Raw genomic sequence first — 22190 nt, 5'->3', positions numbered from 1 at the left:
AGATCAGGGATTTTTTTTTTTTTTAAATGAGAAAAAAACCCCAGTGATAGGATGGGTCTAAGATGATGTCAAATAACCTGTAAATATTGTAAGAAACTGTGGATCAGGGCTCAGAATTTTGGAGTCCTAATCTCCTCTGGGCCCACTAATGTGAAATAGTTTGGTTTCTCCTACTTTCCAAGTGCTGGCTTGTCATTTCCACAACAGTACCATTCCACTGCTAGCTTACCATGAGCTTTTTTTTTTTGGAGGAAACAAAGTTGAGTTATCAGTAACTCATCCAGCCTCTTGTGAGAGCATGCCATGCCTTTAATTTGCTAATGAGATGAATTGCACTAATGGATTTACTCATACTGAAGTACCCTTGCACTCTCAGCACAAATCCTTCTAGGTCAGGAGTCTAAAAGCATTGCTGGAGTTCATGCCTACTGAGGTTAGTTTAAGTTTGTAAAAGTTTTTCAATGCTGTCTTCAGCTGAAGAAGTACAAATATCCATTCCTTCAAATTCACAGCGTTCTGAATCTGCCTCTACACAAATTCCTTCTTCCTGCCCATAAAACATCCCCAATGTTCTCACTACAATGACAATTCAACCCCAAACAAATCTCTGCTGCTTTCATTGATATCTGAACTTCTTCACAGTGATTGCCATCAACATCTTTTTTTCTCTATCATTTCTTCCTGAAAACTCTGTAATCTTGCTTCTGCCCAGGATGCATTACTGTTTTTGTCATGATTCTTAATGTCCAAGTAATCATAGTCCATTCAACAAATATTTATTGAACCCAGTTATGTTCCAGGCACTGTTCTTGGCATTAGGGATTAGCAGTGAAAGAAATGGACAAAAATCTGTTTACAATCTAAAGCAGTAAGAAAGAAAAATAAACATAAGACAAATTAAGAAATAAGTGTAATGGGAAAAAGAGAGATGGGTTAGGGGACTAGAAGTGTTGGGGATGGAGAAAGCTGAAATGTTAAATGGGGTGGTCCAGGTGGGCATTAGGCATTTGGACAAATTCTTAAAAGGAGAGGACTAAATATCCTATCACCCCCAAAGAGATTGCAAGCACATTGAAAATAGAGAGTCTATATTCTTCTTTGAATTGCCAACACCTAAGACAGGGTCTAGAACACAGGAATACAACTGTGGCTGACTATGATAGTAATTTTTTATGTACATTATATAAGGATGGCAAATAAATTTACTGCTTTTCTTTCCATGGGTTTTATAGAGGTGTAGCTTTGTAGGTTAGTCTGCAGACTGATAGAAGGCATCTATAAAGGATATAAAGAGACTACATGCACACCATTATAGACTCCCAGCCAACAAGGACAACATACTGGAAATGAGGTGACCTCACAGAGCAGGGCTGGATACAGCAGGTCAGTGGGTGATTTCCCTCTCCAAAGGGAATATCAGTGACGCTGAACATGGCACATATTTGTTGCAAGAAAGTCACTATCCTTCTATTCTCAGTTTGACATCACCATTCTGGAAGAATACAAATATGTCTGCTTTCATTACAATGAATCTTTTTTTAAGAATTTTTTTCAGTTGTGGATGGACACAATGCCTTTGTTTTATTTACTCCCCCTCTCCCACCCCCCCGCAGTACTGGGGATTGAACCCAGGGCCTTGTGCTTCCAAGGCAAGCACTCTATCAACTGAGCTATATCCCCAGCCCCTTATTTACTTATTTTTATGTGGTGCTGAGGATCAAACCCAGTGCCTCACATGTGCTAGGCGGGCACTCTACCACTGAGCCACTTCAGCCCAACGAATCTTTACAACTACTAGGATCCTATGGTTTCAGAAACAAACTGGATATCAATAAGGCTGTCCTCAACCTGGGTAAAAGCAGAGTTAGGACCCAAGTGTTCCCCTAAAATCTTCATGTTTCTAAAAACAATAAATAAAACAAACAAGAAAAAAACATTTTTATGTCTCTAGTTTCCCAAGATCTTAGGGTACCCTCCTTTCAAAAATATCAACCAAAAATGTTTGCTTTTAGAATTAAACATACAGATAAGAAATGTATATGTCATAATTTATACTATGATGAAGGAAGCTGGGATATAATTTAAATTCCATGGACACCATTATAAGGAGTACTGGTGCTTACCTGCAGTTTAGGGTAGCAATTAATTAAGGAATGAAGTTTTTGTTAATGTTCTTGAAACCACTGACACCCTAATGTCAGCAGTTTCCCTCTATTCTGGAAATTGCAGATTTTAAATACTGTCTAATTAAAAGTGGCAAATGTTCATTGCATTGTAACTAACTGATATATATATAAAGATAAATATATATAAGTATATATACATATATATATTAAAAACTGAAGTATCCTTAGGATGATTTCAAAAGCTGCATCAAACTATCTTAAAAAGCAATTACCACCCAGTGTGGTGACACACACTTGTAATCCTAGTAGCTTGAGAGGCTGAGGCAGGAGGATTCCAAGTTTGAGGCCAGCCTCAGCAACTTAGTGAGACCCTGTCTCGAAATTTTAAAAAAAGGGGGGGCTGGGGATGTGAATCAGTGCCCCTGGGTTCAATTCCCAGTAACAAGTCAAACCAAACAAACAAAAAAAGCAGTTACCATGAACTATCATACTACTCTACTACTACCAAGAACATCATTTGACTTTAAATGATTTTTTATTTTTAAAAGACTGATGTTACCCTGCATTCATTTTTAATAACAGGTTACTGAAATATATAATACTCCATAACATTTACCCTTTGAAAGTTTAATTCATTCATTTTTAGTATATTTGTAGAGTTGTGCAATTGTCACCTCTATCTAATTTTAGAAATTTTTATCACTCAAAAAGAAACCTTAGCCCATTAGCAATCTCTCCCATTTCCTCTTCCCAGGTCCCTAAGCAACAGTTACTCTACTTTCTCTCTGTAGGAATTTGTCTATTTAGGACATTTCATATAAATGAGTTCAAATAAAATGTGCCCTTTTGGGTCTAGCTTCTTATTTAACATAATATTTTCAAGGTTCTTCCTCGTTGTAGCAGGTATCAGTATGCCATTTCTTCTTAGGTTCAAACAATGTTCTATTGCCCAGTAATACTACATTTGTTTATCAACTCATCAGTTGATGGACATTTTGGTATCGCCTTTTTAGTGTTAAGAATAATGCTTGGGCTGCAGATATAGGTCAGTTGGTAGAGTGCTTGCCTTGCAAGCACAAAGCCCTGGTTTCAATCCCCAGCACTGCAAAAATAAAAAAAATAAAAAAGAATAATGCTCCTATGGACATAGTATGTAGTTCTTATCTGGACGTGCTTTTGGTATATGCCAAGGACTGAATTAAAGAACCCCTCAAGGATTTAGTCAGTGCCAGGAGAAGAATAAGTTCAAAGATTTTATTCATATGTTTGTCAAGCCCCCAAGACTAAGAAGAAATTAGCAGAGAAAAAAAGTTCCCAAATAATAATAGAAAAACATGTAATAATCTAGAGAAATATTATCATATACTTGCTTTGGTTTAAGTGAATTTTATACTGTGTAATTACTTGAAGAGATATTTGAAAATAATATCATAAACCTGTTCTGCTTTTTTAAGACAAATTTTGAAGTTCCTTTAGAGTAGAAAATAATAGTGTTTAATAAGATGCTTTTGGGTTAGTGATTTATGATTTCAATAATATGCCTCCTGCCCTGTGTATACATACCTTGTTGTTACAAATTCTGTTATATTTTAAGAATTCTCAGCCACCTAAAATGAAGAGTATTTCTGGGTATAAAGTAGTTTAAAAATATAAACGGAGATATACAAACTGAAGGACAAGAGGTATCTTGTTTGATTTGGGAGGCCAGAAACTTAAACACTGGCAAACAACATCCTAGTTTCATCTGAGTTCAAAAGAACTAATGCCATTTAAGAAAATTATGGTTAAAACCATTTTCATATTCTTAAAGACTGAACCATGAGAGTTAAAATAATTAAGTAGGACTTTAGTTTGAAAAACTGTTAAATTCTTTGAGTTTTTTCTACCTTTAAATTTAGACATACAGTAAACTACAGTTGTGGAACACAAAATAACATACATTCCCTGCAAAGTGAACATTTTTCTTGTGTAGCTTAGCTGAATCTATTTTTAGTATTCAGTTGGTAATAATTTCACCAAGTTACAAAAGATACAAGTACTAAACAAAATCACAAAGCTCATATCTAGAGTACTAGAAAAACAGTAGCCATTATGTGATGGCTGTCATTTTTTAAAAGCTTGGTTTTGCTTGAAGCATCACTTCAATACAATGAAAGACACATGCTTTCTCACCCATCATGTAATTTGCCTGATTATACTTGCATAACAATCTATGAAGACAGGATTTTTGGAAAAAAGAGGAAAGTTTTGTGCAACCAAGGCTTTTTATTATCAATACACAAAGTACAGGAAAAATATTATCACTCTTTAACCTCTTTGCTTCCTATTGGTAAGTGCTTTAAACAGGAAAGAAAAGGTAAAGCAACAAAATAAATTCCACTTACTACCTTAAAGGCTGACATTTCAATGTTTTACTTGCAAAAAGTCAATAGCAAAAGTTGTAACTATGAAAAGAAAGAAAACAATGACCACTCTAGTACCTCCTTAGTTCCTGAAAATTTTCCATAAAAAAAAAAAAAAAAAATGTGAGCCCTGTATTACTGCAGAGAAGAGTTACTTTTTTCTTTTCATAAATTTTTTTGCTTCCTTCAAAAGCTCTTCCACATCTTCCTTCTCTTGGTCTTCTTTCCCTGGTTCCCAGTCAGAATCTTCATCTGTTGGCTCATATTCTTCTTCCTCATCATCTAGAAAGCTGTCATTCAGGTCAGACTCATTGGGTTGTCCAACATCATCATTATCTTCATCTAAAACAGAGTATTGATATATAACACATCAATTGCCATTCAACCTGGGACTAGAGATATCTTATGGTAAAATATGTTTCAGCATCTATTTTCTTAACACATAGTTAACCACTATAAATTTCAAGAAAAGGCATTAAGATGAGCATTTGTACTTCTTTTTCTAACTTTCCCAACTTTGAGGTTCCTGGGACTAAAATGGCCCATGAGTCAAAATAATGGTTCCTTGATAGCCATGATCATCGTCATGCAACCCTACCTTCCCAGTTACTCGCTGCCCCTTTCTGGGGCCTCATCCTCCACTGACTTGCCAAAGAAACATGAGTGGAAGCAGAAGCTTTAGGAGTTCTTCTGCAGTTCTGTCATTGTCATTTTTCCCTGTGCCACATGAATGCCATATCACAAATTGAGGGCTAATCCTTCACCCTGGATTCCAGGATGAGAACACAAATGGGACAGAGGCACAGCCAACTTGCGGCTGTACCATGAAGGAGAAATACACCTATTTATTTTTGTGATGCACTGAAATTTGGGAGTACTTGTTATCACAGCAAACCCAGCAAAATCTAATTTGACACGTCTAATTTGATCAAATGAGAAGGGACAAATTTAAGTGTGTTGGAAAGTTAATTTTATAGCCCTAAAATATTCTTAGAGTTCATGTTTCAATAAAGGCTAGGACTGCTATGGTAACAGCCACTAAAATTCACAGATTCCCAAATAATATTACAATACCAGAAAATTCTTGTCTCCAGATTAATTTATCCTTTACCCAACTCCTTACATTCTTTCCATAGTGAGCATCAGGGTTGGTTGAAAATACGATAGTGGCAGACTCTAGGATAATGTGGAATAGTCAAGAAACAAGTAGGAATATTTCATCTGGAAATATCAGTGTAGAAGACAATGAATAGCAAATGTATAGGTTAAAAATATTAAAGTCTGCTGAACAACTCAGCAAAGTCCTCCCATATTTGAATTCTCTTCAGATTGTTCCAATGTTTCTTCACCTTCACTCTGAGATCTTGGATCCCAGACTGCTATAGAGGAAGGCCTCCTGTCAAACTCCCCAACTTATGTATGGACTGAGGATTTTTGTTTTCTGTTTCTTTCTGTATCCTGAAAGACTACTAAGTGCAGAGTTAATTTTCTGGGATTAGCTTGTGCTTTCAAGGGAATAGTGACTTCAGGCTTATTTACTTCTCTAGCATCTTGACTTCCCTTTACTTTTGCCTGATAATTCCTTGCTTTTTAATAACCTCTTTGATGCTTAAAAAAAGTGACATTTTTAGACAGCATTTAAAAATATTAATATCTCTATTTTGCATATGTTTTGGTCAACATCTTCCTAAAATGTTTACATGCAATATATATTTAAAACTTAAATGAAAGCCAAGTAATTTGATGGGGAAAAATGAAATTAATTGCAAAAAAAGTAATATATCTGTCTTTCAACTCTGATAGCCCAATGTGTTTATAGTGTTTTTAATATCACTACTCACTCCAGAGAAGATCTGATGTAGCTTATATTAATAATAATAAAATAAAATGAAAACAAAGAACATAAAAACAAGTATATAAAAATGTCAACCTCAAAATTTAACATTATTATAAATTGATCATCGAATTTCTCTCCAAGTTTCTTTGTAGTCAAAGCTAAAAAGCCTACGTAACAACTAGTTCTATTCTTACTAGAATAATATATCATACTATATGGTATATTGTCTACTTAAGGGAAATCTTGTGTTACATTTGTGCATATAAATACCTCCTGGTAAATACCTTTAGAGAATGTTTCATGTCTCACTAATCTCACTCCTTCATTTTTATAAGTGATAATACACACCAAAGAAATACTTGGGACAGAAATACTTGGGATTCTAGGGTAGTTGGAAGTTGGAAAAGAAAGTGAGGAGGAAAGAACATTATTAATCTTTGTTCTTGTCCATTCTCCTCTTGAAAGCACCTCATCTAGATCCAAGATGGCGGACTAGAGGGAGGCTGCGTTCCTTGTCGCTCCGTAACGCTGGATTCAAGCAGAGGATATCTGTTTCTCAGTGAGGCAGTTTTTGCTGCTTATCGATCCCCTGATGTTTACCCCATTTGTCTGCTGTGATGACCTGCAATCTGCCAGCATATCGACGCCTTTTTTAAGAGCAGATTGCTCACTGTCAGACGTCTATCATCCGCCATTTGCCTGCCTCTTGCCCGTCCATCGCCTACCTTACCCCTATCCATCACCCAATGCTCGAGGTTCACCTCCCAATTGTCCGACAGCTGCCAGCAGACTGACCGCAGACCACCAGTGGAACACCAGCTACCTGCTGTCGCCTGGAAGTTCACTGTTACAGTACCTGCAGGTTTGATCACACGTGGCTGCCGCCATTTTGAGACAACAGCCAGGCCCCGTAGGACCCCTGGCTGGACTGACTGAGCCCCATCTCCAGGATCCCTCAGCCCGACCGACCACTCTCTGCCTCTGGGGCCCTCACATCAACTGACTGCTCCCTGCTGCCAGGACCCCCAGACCAACTGACTGAGCCCTATCACCCGGAACCCAGACCTACTGATTGCACCCGACCTCCAGGATCCCACAACCACACCAAACACACCCGACCGCCAGGACCCCTGCCGGACCAACTGCATCCCGTCTCCAGGACCTCCAGCTGACCACGTCCACCCCTGAGCTGCAACTCCCCATTTGCCAACACATTTCAAAGCCAGAGCAGCCATATTGGATAATCCTGGAAGACAGCTCCAATCTTCGGGTGGGGCAAATCCCATCCTGAGACGCCTGCTGGAGGCTTGAAGCTCATTGTCAGGTACCTCTCATATATCAGGCTACTGGACACTGGGAGGTTTGATTAGTATATGACTGTTATACAGTAGATTTTCTTTTTTCTCCTTTTTAAAAAAAATTTAAATTTTTATTTCTTTACTTTCTTGCTTTCTTTTCCTTTTGTTTACCTGTTCCCTCAGAGTCTCTTTCTCCCTTTTTTGCATGCTAACATCTGATTTCTTTTGATTACACTCTCACCCTTTCTATTTTCTAAAACTTCTGTATATTCTTTTCTTATCCCATTAACAGCCATATTCTACATCCCTCTGCATCCTCTTTGTCCTCCATTAGAAACTGCAGACCTTACTGCAAACCTGTTTGTTTTACCGAAGATAACATTTGAACTCATTTTGTTTTATGACAATTTTGTTATTGTCCCCATAGGGGCTATTTGGTCTAGGATTGCATAGTGTCTGACTTGGACACTGCTAATATTGATCTCCCCTTAAAGAAAGGGTCTTGGAAACCTATAGGGCCACTATAAGCCTATAGGGGGAAATCTGCAATACCCCAGATCTGTACTGCTAGAGGGGAAGATACATGAACAACATGAAAAAACAGGGAAGAAAATGATCCAAACAAATCTAGATTCTATAGTAATAGAATCCAATGACAGTATGTTAGAAGAAATGTCAGAAAAGGACTTCAGATTATACATGATTAAGATGATTCGCAAAGTAAAGGATGAGATAAGAGAGCAAATGCAGGCAATGAATGATAATGCCAATAAGCTGAAAGAGCACCTGCAGGAAGCAAAAGATCATTTCAAAAAAGAGATAGAGATTCTCGAAAAAACCCAAAGAAAATCCTTGAAATGAAGGAGACAATAAACCAAATAAAAAACTCAATGGAAAGCATCACCAACAGACTAGACCACTTGGAAGACAGAACCTCAGACAATGAAGACAAAATATTTAATCTTGAAAATAAAGTCGCCCAAACAGAGAAGATGGTAAGAAATCATGAACAGAATCTCCAAGAACTATGGGACATCATGAAAAGACCAAATTTAAGAATTATTGGGATTGAGGAAGGCACAAAGATACAAACCAAAGGAATGAACAACCTATCAATGGAAATAATATCAGAAAATTTCCCAAACCTCAAGAATGAAATGGAAAATCAAATACAAGAGGCTTACAGAACACCAAATGCACAGAATCACAACAGATTTACACCAAGGCACTTTATAATGAAAATGCCTAACATTCAAAATAAAGATAGGATTTTGAAGGCCGCGAGAGAAAAGAATCAGATTACATAGGAGGAGACCAATACGGATAGCAGCCGACCTCTCAACCCAGACTCTAAAAGCTAGAAGGGCCTGGAACAACATATTTCAAGCTCTGAAAGAACATGGTTGCCAACCAAGAATCCTATACCCAGCAAAACTAACCTTCAGATTTGAAGATGAAATAAAATCCTTCCATGATAAACAAAAGTTAAAAGAATTTACAAATAGAAAGCCTGCACTACAGAATGTTCTCAACAAAATATTCCATGAGGAGGAAATGAAAAACAACAATGGAGGTCAGCAAAGGGAGGAACTACCTTAGAGAAAAACCACTCAAAGGAGAAACCAAGCCAACTTAAAAACCAAAAATAAGCCAAATGACTGGGAATACAAATCATTTCTCAATAATAACCCTGAACGTTAATGGCCTAAACTCATCAATCAAAAGACATAGACTGGCAGAATGGATTCAAAAGAAAGACCCAACAATATGCTGCCTGCAAGAGACTCATCTCATAGAAAAGGACATCCACAGACTAAAGGTGAAAGGATGGGAAAAAACCTACCACGCACATGGACTCAGTAAAAAAGCGGGGGTTTCCATCCTTATATCAGATAAAGTGGACTTCAAGCCAAAGTTAGTCAGAAGGGATAAAGAAGGACATTTCACACTGCTTAAGGGAACCATAAATCAGGAAGACATAATGATAGTAAATATTTATGCCCCAAACAATGGTGCATCCCTGTATATCAAATAAATCCTTCTCAATTTCAAGAATCACATAGACCACAACACAATAATTCTGGGCAACTTTAACGCACCGCTGTCACCACTAGATAGATCTTCCAAACAAAATCCAACCAAAGAAAAAATTGAACTCAATAACACAATCAATAACCTAGACTTAATAGACATATATAGAACATTCCATCCATCAGCGAGCGGATACACTTTCTTCTCAGCAGCACATGGAACCTTCTCAAAAATAGATCATGTGTTATGCCACAAAACAGCTCTTAGGAAATGCAAAAAAATAGAGATACTGCCTTGTGTTCTATCAGATCATAATGGACTGAGAGTAGAAATCAATGACAAAATAAAAAAAGGAAATTACTCCAAGACTTGGAGACTAAATAATATGCTATTGAATGAAACATGGATAACAAAAAACATCAGGGAGGAGATTAAAAAATTCTTAGAGGTCAGTGAGAATGATGATACAACATATCAAAATCTCTGGGACACTATGAAAGCGGTACTAAGAGGAAAATTCATTGCATAGAGCGCATTCCAGAAAAGAATGAAGAGTCAACAATTAAATGACCTAACATTACAGCTCAAAGCCCTAGAAAAAGAAGAACAGAATAACAGCAAAAGTAGTAGAAGACAGGAAATAATTAAAATCAGAGCTGAAATCAATGAAATTGAAACAAAAGAAACTATTCAAAAAATTGACATAACAAAAAGTTGGTTCTTTGAGAAAGTAAACAAAATAGACAAACCCTTAGCCACACTAACAAAGAGAAGGAGAGAGAAGACTCAAATTACTAAAATACATGATGCAAAAGGAAATATCACGACAGACACCACTGAGATACAGAACATAATGAGAAGCTACTTTGAAAATATGTATTCCAACAAAATAGAAACTACTGAAGACATTGACAAATTTCTAGAGACATATGCTCCTCCCAAACTGAACCAGGAGGACATACACGATTTAAACAGTTCAATATCAAGCAATGAAATAGAAGAAGCCATCAAAAATCTACCATCCAAGAAAAGCCCAGGACCAGACGGATTCTCAGCCAAGTTCTACAAGACTTTCAAAGAAGAACTCATTCCAATACTTCTCAAAGTATTCCAGGAAATAGAAAAGGAGGGTATCCTACCGAACTCATTCTATGAAGCGAATATCACCCTCATACCCAAACCAGGAAAAGACACATCAAGGAAAGAAACTTTTAGACCAATATCCTTGATGAATATAGATGCAAAGATCCTTAACAAAATATTGGTAAACTGTATCCAAAAACATATTAAGAAAATTGTGCACCACAATCAAGTGGGGTTCATTCCTGGAATGCAAGGATGGTTTAACATCCATAAATCAATAAACGTAATCCATCATGTCAATAGACTTAAGGATAAAAATCATATGGTTATTTCAATTGGCGCCGAAAAAGCATTTGACAAAATACAACACCCCTTCATGCTCAAACACTAGAAAAAATAGGGATAGTAGGAACATACCTGAACATTGTAAAGGCTATTTATGCTAAGCCCATGGCCAACATCATTCTTAATGGAGAAAAACTGAAACCATTCCCTTTAAAAACAGGAACAAGACAGGTATGTCCTCTTTCACCACTTCTATTCAACATTGTCCTCCAAACTCTAGCCAGAGCAATTAGCAGACTAAAGAAATTAAAGGGATACGAATAGGAAAAGAGGAACTTAAGCTGTCACTATTTGTGGATGACATGATTCTATATTTAGAGGATTCAAAAACCTCCTCCAGAAAACTTCTAGACCTCGTCAATGAATTCAGCAAAATAGCAGGCTATAAAATCAATACGCATAAATCTACAGCATTTTTATATGCAAGTGACGAAACAGCTGAAAGGGAAATGAGGAAAACAACTCCATTTGCAATAGCCTCAAAAAAAAAAAAAATACTTGGGCATCAATCTAAGCAAAGAGGTAAAAGATCTCTACAATGAAAACTACAAAACACTGAAGAAAGAAATTAAGGAAGACCTTAGAAGATGGAAAGATCTCCCATGTTCTTGGATAGGAAGAATTAATACTGTCAAAATGGCCATACTACCAAAAGTGCTATACAGATTCAATGCAATTCCAATTAAAATCCCAATGACGTACCTCACAGAAATAGAGCAAGCAATCATGAAATTCATCTGGAAGAATAAGAAACCCAGAATAGCTAAAGCAATCCTTAGCAGGAAGAGTGAAACAGGGGGTATTGCAATAGCAGATCTTCAACTATACTACAAAGCAATAGTAACAAAAACGGCATGGTATTGGCACCAAAATAGACAGGTAGATCAATGGTACAGAATAGAGGACATGGACACAAACCCAAATAAATACAATTTTCTCATACTAGACAAAGGGGCCAAAAATATGCAATGGAAAAAAGATAGCCTCTTCAACAAATGGTGCTGGGAAAACTGGAAATCCATATGCAACAGAATGAAACTAAACCCCTATCTCTCACCCTGCACAAAACTCAACTCACAATGGATCACAATGGACCTTGAAATCAGACCAGAGACCCTGCATCTTATAGAAGAAAAAGTAGGTCCACATCTATACCTTGTTGGCTTAGGATCAGACTTCCTTAACAGGACTCCCATAGCACAAGAAATAAAAGCAAGAATCAATAACTGGGATAGATTCAAACTAAAGAGCTTTCTCTCAGCAAAGGAAACTATCAGCAATGCGAAGAGAGAGCCTACAGAGTGGGAGAATATCTTTGCCACTCATACTTCAGATAGAGCACTAATTTCCAGAATATATAAAGAACTCAAAAAACTCTACACCAAGAATACAAATAACCCAATCAACAAATGGGCTAAGGAAATGAACAGACACTTCACAGAAGAAGTTGTACAAGCAATCAACAGATATATGAAAAAATGTTCAATATCTTTAGTAATAAGAGAAATGCAAATCAAAACTACACTAAGATTCCATCTCACCCCAATTAGAATGGCGATTATCAAGAATACAAGCAACAATAGGTGTTGGAGAGGATGTGGGGAAAAAGGTACACTCATACATGGCTGGTGGGGCTGCAAATTAGTGCAGCCACTCTGGAAAGCAGTGTGGAGCATCCTTAGAAAACTTGGAATGGACCTACCATTTGACCCAGCTATCCCAATCCTCGGCCTATTCCCAAAGGACTTAAAATCAGCATACTACAGAGATACAGCCACATCAATGTTCATAGCTGCTCAATTCACAATAGCCAGACTATGGAACCAACCTAGATGCCCTTCAGTTGATGAACGGATAAAGAAACTGTGGTATATATATACACAATGGAATATTACTCGGCTATAAAGAATAATAAAATTATGGCATTTTCAGGCAAATGGATGAAATTGGAGACTATCATGTTAAGTGAGATAAGCCAATCTCAAAAATCCAAAAGAGGAATGATCTCACTGATAAGCGGATGATGACACTTAATGGGGGGGTGGGAGTGGGACAAGAATGGAGGAAGGAGGGACTGTATAGAGGGAAAAGAGAGGTGGGAGGGGTGGAGGGGAAGGAAAAAATAATGGAATGAATCAAACATCATTACTCTATGTAAATATATGAATATGCAAATGGTATGCTGTTTCTCCATGTACAAACTGAAACAACACGTATCCATTTGTTTACAATAAAAATAAATAAATAAAAAAGAAAGTACCTCATCTATATAAATTTTTTTAATAGAATGGGAATGTACCTTATCACATAGTATGTGCTAATGATATCCCAATAAGCTGTTTCCTTTCAGATTCTCAAAGTACCTTAGAGGATTTATAAGAAAAATAAATGTAAACCTGAAACAACTTTTAAGTTCTCCTTCTGACTCACTGGCTGCTCCTTCTCAGTCTTTTGCTGGCACTTCCTGAAGTGCCCCATGTTTCAAGCTGGGACCTCTTCTTTAACCTGCTAGTTGGATGATTCCATCCAGTCTTATGTGCTAAGTCTCCAAATTTACATCTTAAGCCTGACCCCTGTCCTGAATTCCAGACTCATTTCTGACTATTCATGTATTATGTTCAACTGGATAACTAATAGGCCCAGAACATAACAGTTGTCACCTTGCCCAAATCTGGTCACTCTCTTATCAGTGTTGCATATATGACTCCTCTAACCGTTCAACCTTTTAGCTTGAGGCATCTTGAATACCCATCACTGAAAATTCAGCTTCAGTATGCCAAAAAAGTGTGGTGGCTCTACCTTCAAAGTATAATCGCTGTACTCTAATACCGTTATCTTCTTCCTGGATGTGATTTCCTTCTAATTGACTTTCTTGCTTCCGTTCTACTTTATTCTCCACAGGGAAGCCAGAAAACCTTCCAATAGCTTTCTGTATTACACTAAATAAAACCTGAAGTCCTGACTTGTAGATTTTGGCTTCCAAGACCCTACACAACTGGCCCACTAATGGCTTTTCTAATCTCATTTCACGTCATTCTGCTTACTCTCTTTGTTCCATTTTTATCTGTTCTTTGCTGTTCCTAGAAGAGTTCAAGCATGATCATTCCCGGGGCTTTGAAACTTGCCATTCCCATTACCTGGCATACCTTTCCTCAGATAATTACTTGGCTCATTCCCTTCTTCAGGACTTTGCTTTATGTCAAAATATCAGAGACTGCTTCTTTTACCATCCTATCTGAAATGGCACCACCACATACCCTTGCTATTCAGTTCTCTGAAAGTTATGACATTATGCAATTGTTTCTATGTACACTGTCCACTTTGTAAAATTCTACAGCAGCAGGCTTTTGTTTCTATTAACTCCTCAGATTCTATAACACCACTTAACATGTAGAAGGAACTTTATTTGTTGAAGATGTGAATGGATAAATAAACCATTTACAGACCAACTACTGAACATTTCTAGTTCTACAGAACTCTTCTTATTTTAGTCAACACTTTTGATCACTATAATGAATTATGCAAGAGACTTATTTAAATCTTGCTAAATAAATTGACTTCAAGCCTCAATGAGCATTGAAAATCCTTAGCAATTTATTAAGCAGACTCATTTGTTGAGGCAGTAAGGCTTATTAATCAGAAGAATTTCATTTGTTTCCTTAAAATTTGTTTTTATCTATCATTTACATTTGATTTTTATGTTTACACATTCATGTTGCTCTAATAGGAACTCCAAAATCTTAACAAAACCACTACTCATAGAACTCAATGTGGCTGGTAGTCAAATTTAATCCACTTCAATTAAGAACAACAGGTATTTTTTGTGCTTCAAATGAAAGCACCAGACAAGGCAAAATCATAATATAAGGGCAAAGAGAATTCTGGAATTCAGCAATATGCCCTTTATTAGTGGTATCATATAGATAATACTTACCATGGTTTTAAATGATGACATGTGATTTCCTGTGTGGAAACAATTAATCAGTGGGCTTTAGTAGCAGACTCAATTAACAATTTAAGACATTATACAATGCAAATGCCATCTAGATGGGAAGATTTGTTTGTTTGTTTATGTAGTCTTCGAAGATATTTTCACAGAAATGACAGTTTCTGTCCTTAGGAAATACACTGATTCAATGAACTTGTTGATCTAAATAATTAGATGATTTCCTGAATAACGGGAACCATTTCAGGAAACAGGGCTCTGGAATAATATGACTAGCACCTAACCTATGAATAAAAATGTCTGCCTTTAAGACAAAAATGAACATTTTTATGCAAAAGAAATATGGAAAACACTGAAAGCAAGGGAAAAAACACAACCTCTGCACATGTATTCTCTAATTGCACAAGCTGAAACGTAAAGCATGGAATGTAGGCATCTGGATTTAAAGTGATGTAAACAGTAAAGTTTTCATATAACTTACTATAGATCAAAGAAAGCTTCTCACACAAGGACACTTCTCAGTTAGAGAACAAGACAGCTGAGTCTAGAGGAGTCACAACAGAGAAGTATTCCAAACTACCACCCCAGTATTACATAGAGAACACCATTGTTCATGAAAAGCTTATGTAAGCACAAAAGTAAAAATAGAGACCTACCAGTATTAGTTTAATTTTTTAAAATCAATGACAAAATATAACTTTTTTGTAGTTTTATTTTTTGTAGTTGTTATTTCCAAGAGATGTACACAGAATTAAACAGCATAATGTACTTTTGAAAAAATTAACAGCCTAGAGCATTTTCTTATAGCACACTTTTTTTATTTAAAATCTAATAGTTGAGTGTATCTGAAAAATCAGAAGTGAGCTTGTTTCTTCCAAAGCAAGTGAGCCTGGCAGAAATGTTTTTCTTTTTCTCTTTCTTTCTTTTCTTTCTTTTTTTTTCGTGCTTTTTATCTAGAATGATTATAGGTTTCCTGTTGGTAGTTACTGTTATTCTTATTGATTGTCCATCCCTCTTACCCAACCAAAAGTATCTTTCAAATACCATGATTTGACAAATAACCCAATTAATAAATGGTCAAAAGAACTGAAGAGATACTTCTCAAAATAAGAAATACAAATGGTCAACAAATATATTTAAAAAATTCAACACCTCTAGTAACCAGGAAAATGCAAATCAAAACTACATTGAGATTTCATCTTACTTCAGTCAGAATAGCAATAATCAAGAATACAAATAATAATAAATGCTGGTGCAGGGAAAGGTACACTCATACATTGCTCATAAGGCAAAGTAGTATAAACACTCTGGAAATCAGTATGGAGATTCCTTAAAAACGAACAAACAAACAAACAAACAAACAAACAAAAACCAACTAGGAATGGAACCACCATATGATCCTGCTATCCCACTCCTTGCTATTCATCCAAAAGAACTGAAATCAGCACACTATAGTATGCAATGTTTATAGTAGCGTAAATCTCAACAGCCAAGTTATGGAAGCAACCCAGAAGCCCATAGACAGATGAATGGATTAAGAAAATGTGACATATATCCACAATGAAATTTTACTCAGCCATAAAGAAGAATGAAATTATGGCATTTGCTGGTAAATGGGTGGAATTGGAGAACATCATGTTAAGGGAAATAACCTAGACTCAGAAAGTCGAGGGTCCAATGTTTTCTCTCATATGCAGAACCTAGACAAAACTAAGGGAAAAAAAGGTGGGTAGGAAATCCTATGGAAATATCAGAGAGATTAGTGAAGTAGAGAAAGGGATTGGGGGTGGGGAGAAGGGACAGGAAAAGGGAGAACTGTGGAATGAACCTGATCGAACTATCCTATGTATATATACAAATATACCACAGTGAATTTCACCTTTATATATATCTATAATGTGCTAATTTCAAAACAAACTATAAATAAATAGAAGAAAGACCAGTAGAGTAGAGAAAAGGGAATGGGGGAGGAAGAAAGGGAGGAAAGAGGAAGTATGGGGGACTGAATTGGAGCAAATTATATTCCATGCTTATATAATCATATCAAAATGAACTTCAATATTAGGTATAACTATAATGTACTAATAAAAAATACCATGGTTTGAGAGAAAGAGGACTAGTCTTGGGGATAGACATCCAAATATCAGTTTCATATAAAAGGCAATGACAATGAACGAGTCACTTAACCTAATGGAATCCACTTTTTAAATCTATGAAGAAAATGATTAAATGATTTCCAAGACCATTTCTAACTCCAAAATTATAATTTTAAGGCCAAAGTAAGAATCTTCACTTTCTCTACAAATCAGTGAATATAAAATGTGAAGATGGACTGGCAGCTTGGCTATTTGAAGACAGAACAAGAGAAATAAGCTCCTGTTGATTTCTTAAAACTGGTAACACTTAACTACCTGATGACAAAAACAAACAAACAAATATAGAAAAAGTTTAAAAACTTAGAGTCTTTTAAAAGTAATAAACAACATGCTATTAACTGTTTTGATATTAGTATTTGATCATTTCTGATTTTTCTACTTCTACATAAGAATGCATAATATCATAATAACAATTTGAATTTTGTATTTAACATTTTCTTTACTATTTAAATTTCACTGTCAAGTCTTATCTCAAGAATTAAGTCTGTAGTGCTAGCAAAGAGCAGACCATGTCAGCTCCATGGTGGCAGAAATGCTGATTTTTGAATGGAGCAGACATCTTTACAAGTTGCTGATTTTTCCAAATAACTTTCGAGTATTAGAATCTAAGATGGCAAATACTTCATAGCAGATTAACAACTTGATTCTTAAAGCTTTATTTTCCTTTACTTTCCCATAAATCTTAGGACTGATTTTCATTAGGTACAGAAATATGACCCAATATCCCTAAAGATGAAAATTCATTTTGTTTACTATTTCAAGTTTTTTTGGGGGGATAGAATTGAACACAGTGCCTTGTGCACGCTAGGCAAATGCTCTAGCACTGAACTATAGCTCCAGACCAAGAATTCTTTTAAATGCACCAATCTAGCTACTAGTAGATATTCATATTTTGGGGAATCACTTTGTATATTTCTGATATACTTTATTATACATAAAGCTTATTTCTTCTTTAAATACCATTGCATCAGACCTTCTGATATTCCAGATTCTCTCAGCTTTCCCCAAACTAAGAAGCATCTTATAGAATCTCATTAAATTCCACTAACTTTCCTTAATAGTTTTTTTTCTAGATGTTTAGGTTTCAATTTCTCAGGGGGAAAAAAGTATATATAAATACATGTGTGCATACCATTGCAGAACTATAGAAATATTAAAGTAGTTGTCCATAGAATAGTCTACATTTTCACCCATAAATGGTACCAATTGCTTAGAAGAATGGATACCATTCAGAGGCCAGAAAAATGACTGCAAAGATCAGGTGATAAGACACTGATGACAATTTCTTTTAAATACTGTCAACAGGTAAGGTAGTTGAGAATGTATAAAATAAAAGTTTCCTGGCACCATTTACTCTTGCATTCAATGCCTTATGCCAAAACTGCAGCACTCTGAAAATGTGTTGAAAGTTGGTGATTTCACCAATTTAAATCCAATTAGATATACAAGAAACAACAGATGACAACAAGCCTACAAAAAACAATGCACTACATAAACTGTACTGGAATAGAAAAACTTTACAGACTGAAGTGTTTTAGGAGTGTTACAAATCAGAAATGAAATGGTGAAAGTTTAATGTGATTATCTTATATGGGCACCATATTAAATCTTATTATCTTGTTATATAGTTATGATGCCCCCACCTCAAATTCAACATGTATAACTTTAAAACAAAACAAAAACCTATCCAGTTTTTCTTCCTAATCTCTATTATGTGCAAATGTCATCTCCAGTCTCCTGATAATTAGTACTATAATCTCGAGTCATCTCTATTTCCTTAACCTCATCGCAGAACCCATACCATGGCTCATCAGTTGGCAAATTCTATTGATTCTTCCTTCAGTCTCTCTTTTGTATCCAATTCCATCTTTCCACTCTCATGGTGGCCGCCCTCATTCATTCTGGCCTCTTACTTGATGACTTCACTAATCTCCAGAAGACTTCCCTGGATATAATTCAGACTGCTGTTTATAACCAGCTTGATTTTCACAAAATACTGGCTCACCATTATTTGCCAAAGTGCTCTCATCTCTGGCTTTAGAGAGCTCTTATAACCTGGTCACAATATACCTTTTTGTATCAGCCAAAGTGACTACTGGGAGTCTTCATCAGTTAAAACTCGTCTACCTACTAACTCTAAACACATTTCTTCTTATTGTCCTTGATTGGTCTGTTATTCACTTTGTCTAGATTGTACTATACCCACTTACCACAAAGTCAAGAAACAAAGATAACTAAAATTCTACCACTTTGAAAACCAACTTAGAGTTCCTACATCAAATCTACCCTGATAAACAAGACTTTAAAATTTAATTTAATACTTGAAATACTCCAGATCCTCAATTTATAAGTTTAAGAGGTGGAAGAGATGTTCTGACTTTATTAGTACATAGTGATTCCTGAAAGTAGTGACTCCCCCCTTAACTATGGGGGATATATTCCAAGCTCCCCACTAGATGCCTGAAATCAAAGTTAGTACAGAACCATATATATATATATATGTGTGTATTTATGTATATGTATGTATATATCTATATGTATAGATATATAAATATTTATAATGTATAGAGATACAGATGTGTGTATATATATACACATACTTAGTAACCATGTATATATACACATATATAGATGTGTAGATATAAAAATAGTATACATAAAATAGTATATATCTATACATCTATAAATACTAAGTGTATATACATATCTATACATCTATAAATCTATGTATATAGATGTGTATATATACACACATATACTATTTTATGTATACTTTTCCCCTATATATACATACCTTTGATAAAGTTTAGTTATAAATTAGACATAGTAATAGATTAACAGTAATAATAATGAATAACAATAACTAATAAAATGGAATAATTATAACAATATAATAATATAATAAATAATAATATAATAAATGTTTAAACTTATGAATTATTTGTCTTTTCCATTAAATTTTTCAGTAAAGGTTGGCTATCGGTAACTAAAATAGTGGAAAACATAACTGTGATGATATATATACACATATATATGGCTAAACAGTTGCCTAAAATGTCTACACATTTTTAAGGGAAAACTAGCTTTCTAGTAAATAAAGCTTTTTTTTTTTTTTTTTTTTTTTTTTTGTGGTGCTGGGGATTGAACCCAGGGCCTTGTGCTTGAGAGGAAAGCACTCTATGAACAAAAGGTTTTTATTAAAAAATGAACTGTTTAAGTATATTCTTCATTCAGAAAATACTTCAATGATAATTCCAAGAAATTTGGACATTTTAAATTACACTATATGATGCATACTGATAACTTAAGTAAATACATCCTATTTCTATAAAGATACACAAATGTCCTTACATGACACAATGCCATAACTTGTTCATAAAATATAACTCTAACAAAATGTTATCACATTATTACTGGAAAAGAGCTATTTTGTTTATCCTAATGTACAACATTAGATACAGCTTAAGAAAGCATAACATATAACCTCTAGTATCTGTTGGCTGAGATAAAAGGAATATAATTATATCTGAATTATTCAAGTGTTACAGTTAGAAATACCAAATGGAATTCTCTTACTATGAAATTACTTTCATCACTTTGCTACCAGTTAGTTTTCTACATGGTTGTACAAGTGCAGGCAAGCATAGTATCCATAATAAGTATTTTATTTTCTCCTTTGTGAGCAGAAATATTGTTTGATGAACTAGTCTATAAATGGTATAAAGAAAGAAGACTTTTTAAAGGGAAAATATTAGAGTTCAGAAACAGGAGAAACAGAAAGTAAAACAGATTGATGTAAACTGAACAGATGGATATTTGATGTCTGTCCCCCCTCCTTCGTTCTTCCCCAAAGCTTCAATTTCCTTGGGAATCCCTATGGTTCTGAAGAAGCTACCCTGGTTCAAACTAATCAGAGACCATAGTGATTGGTTCAAGGGTAAGAATGTAATCAAAGCCAGTAAAAAGAGTGTGTTTCATTTTTCCTCCTAGGAATTATGAGAGTCAGTGTTGTTCATTCTCACTCTCCTCAAATGTAAATACAGGTGCTTATTGTCCCAGTTGAATAGGATGCACTCAAACCTTGAGGTGAGAGAGAATGCTTTAGGATGATAATACCCTCTTGACAGATGATAGAAGGAAACTGAGTCCTTAGGGACATTCTAATGAGCCAAAGCCAAAAATCTTGTCTAAATCCATTTCTACCACCATACTTTTCATTTACAGGAGTCAATGAGTTTTCATTATCACTTAGGCCAGTTTGAAATTTTGTTTTCAGGTACTTAATAAACAAAAGAATTCTAACGGATACAAGGAAAATTATATCTCATTAGATTGGGGAACCACATTTGCTGTTTAAAAGATTCACAACTTTAAACCTAAAAAAAAAAACATAAAAATAAGCAATTCAACAAATTCACAAAAGCAAAGAAAAATTTTTATAATACATAGAAACTGTCTAGATTTAAGAGAAGAATCACCCAGTGGTTTCATTTTGAGTATACTGAAGTAAAATAACTTACCTGTACATGTACTATGTCTATATTCTATCTTGTGCTGGGGATTCTTTCTGAAAGAAAGCAAAAATAAGTTTTAGTTTTACTAAAAACTAATAAAACTACTTAACTACTTAAACTAAACTAGAATACTAAGTAACTTACAGAAAAAATTAGGCCCAAAAGGCTTCTTATTGAAAAGTATTTTTAAAAAAAATTATAGTATTTACTAAATCTATTCCATGCCAGGCATATTTCTAAATGCAAAGATAGAGTTATGCAAAGATATGCATAGATATACAAAGATAAAGTTCATACTTCAAGAACTTATACCCTAGAAAGACAGGATGAGTCAACACACAATATGTTATGTTTCTAAAATACAATATGTTGTTTTTCTAAAATGTCATTACCACATACACAACAATATGATGTAAAATAGTATATGAAATATATGACACAAATATCTAAAT

General features: G+C 35.2%; 1 protein-coding gene across 1 annotated transcript in view; it reads right to left on the bottom strand.

Annotated features, from left to right (window-relative positions):
• Positions 1-1609: 1609 nt before the first annotated feature.
• The window catches only part of APLF (aprataxin and PNKP like factor), a 140088-nt gene continuing 119507 nt past the window's right edge, over positions 1610-22190 (bottom strand). The window contains exons 9-10 of the mRNA XM_079110853.1: positions 21745-21791; positions 1610-4870 (exon numbers count right to left, since the gene is read on the bottom strand). Of these exons, the coding sequence (XP_078966979.1) occupies positions 4680-4870; positions 21745-21791 (238 nt within the window). The 3' untranslated portion in view covers positions 1610-4679. The remainder of the gene's footprint in view (positions 4871-21744; positions 21792-22190) is intronic.

This window comes from Sciurus vulgaris (genome assembly GCF_902686455.1).
Source record: "Sciurus vulgaris genome assembly, chromosome: 14".
NCBI lineage: Eukaryota > Metazoa > Chordata > Mammalia > Rodentia > Sciuridae > Sciurus > Sciurus vulgaris.
Note: the sequence above shows the minus strand (reverse complement) of the source record. Positions and strands in the feature narration are given on the sequence as shown.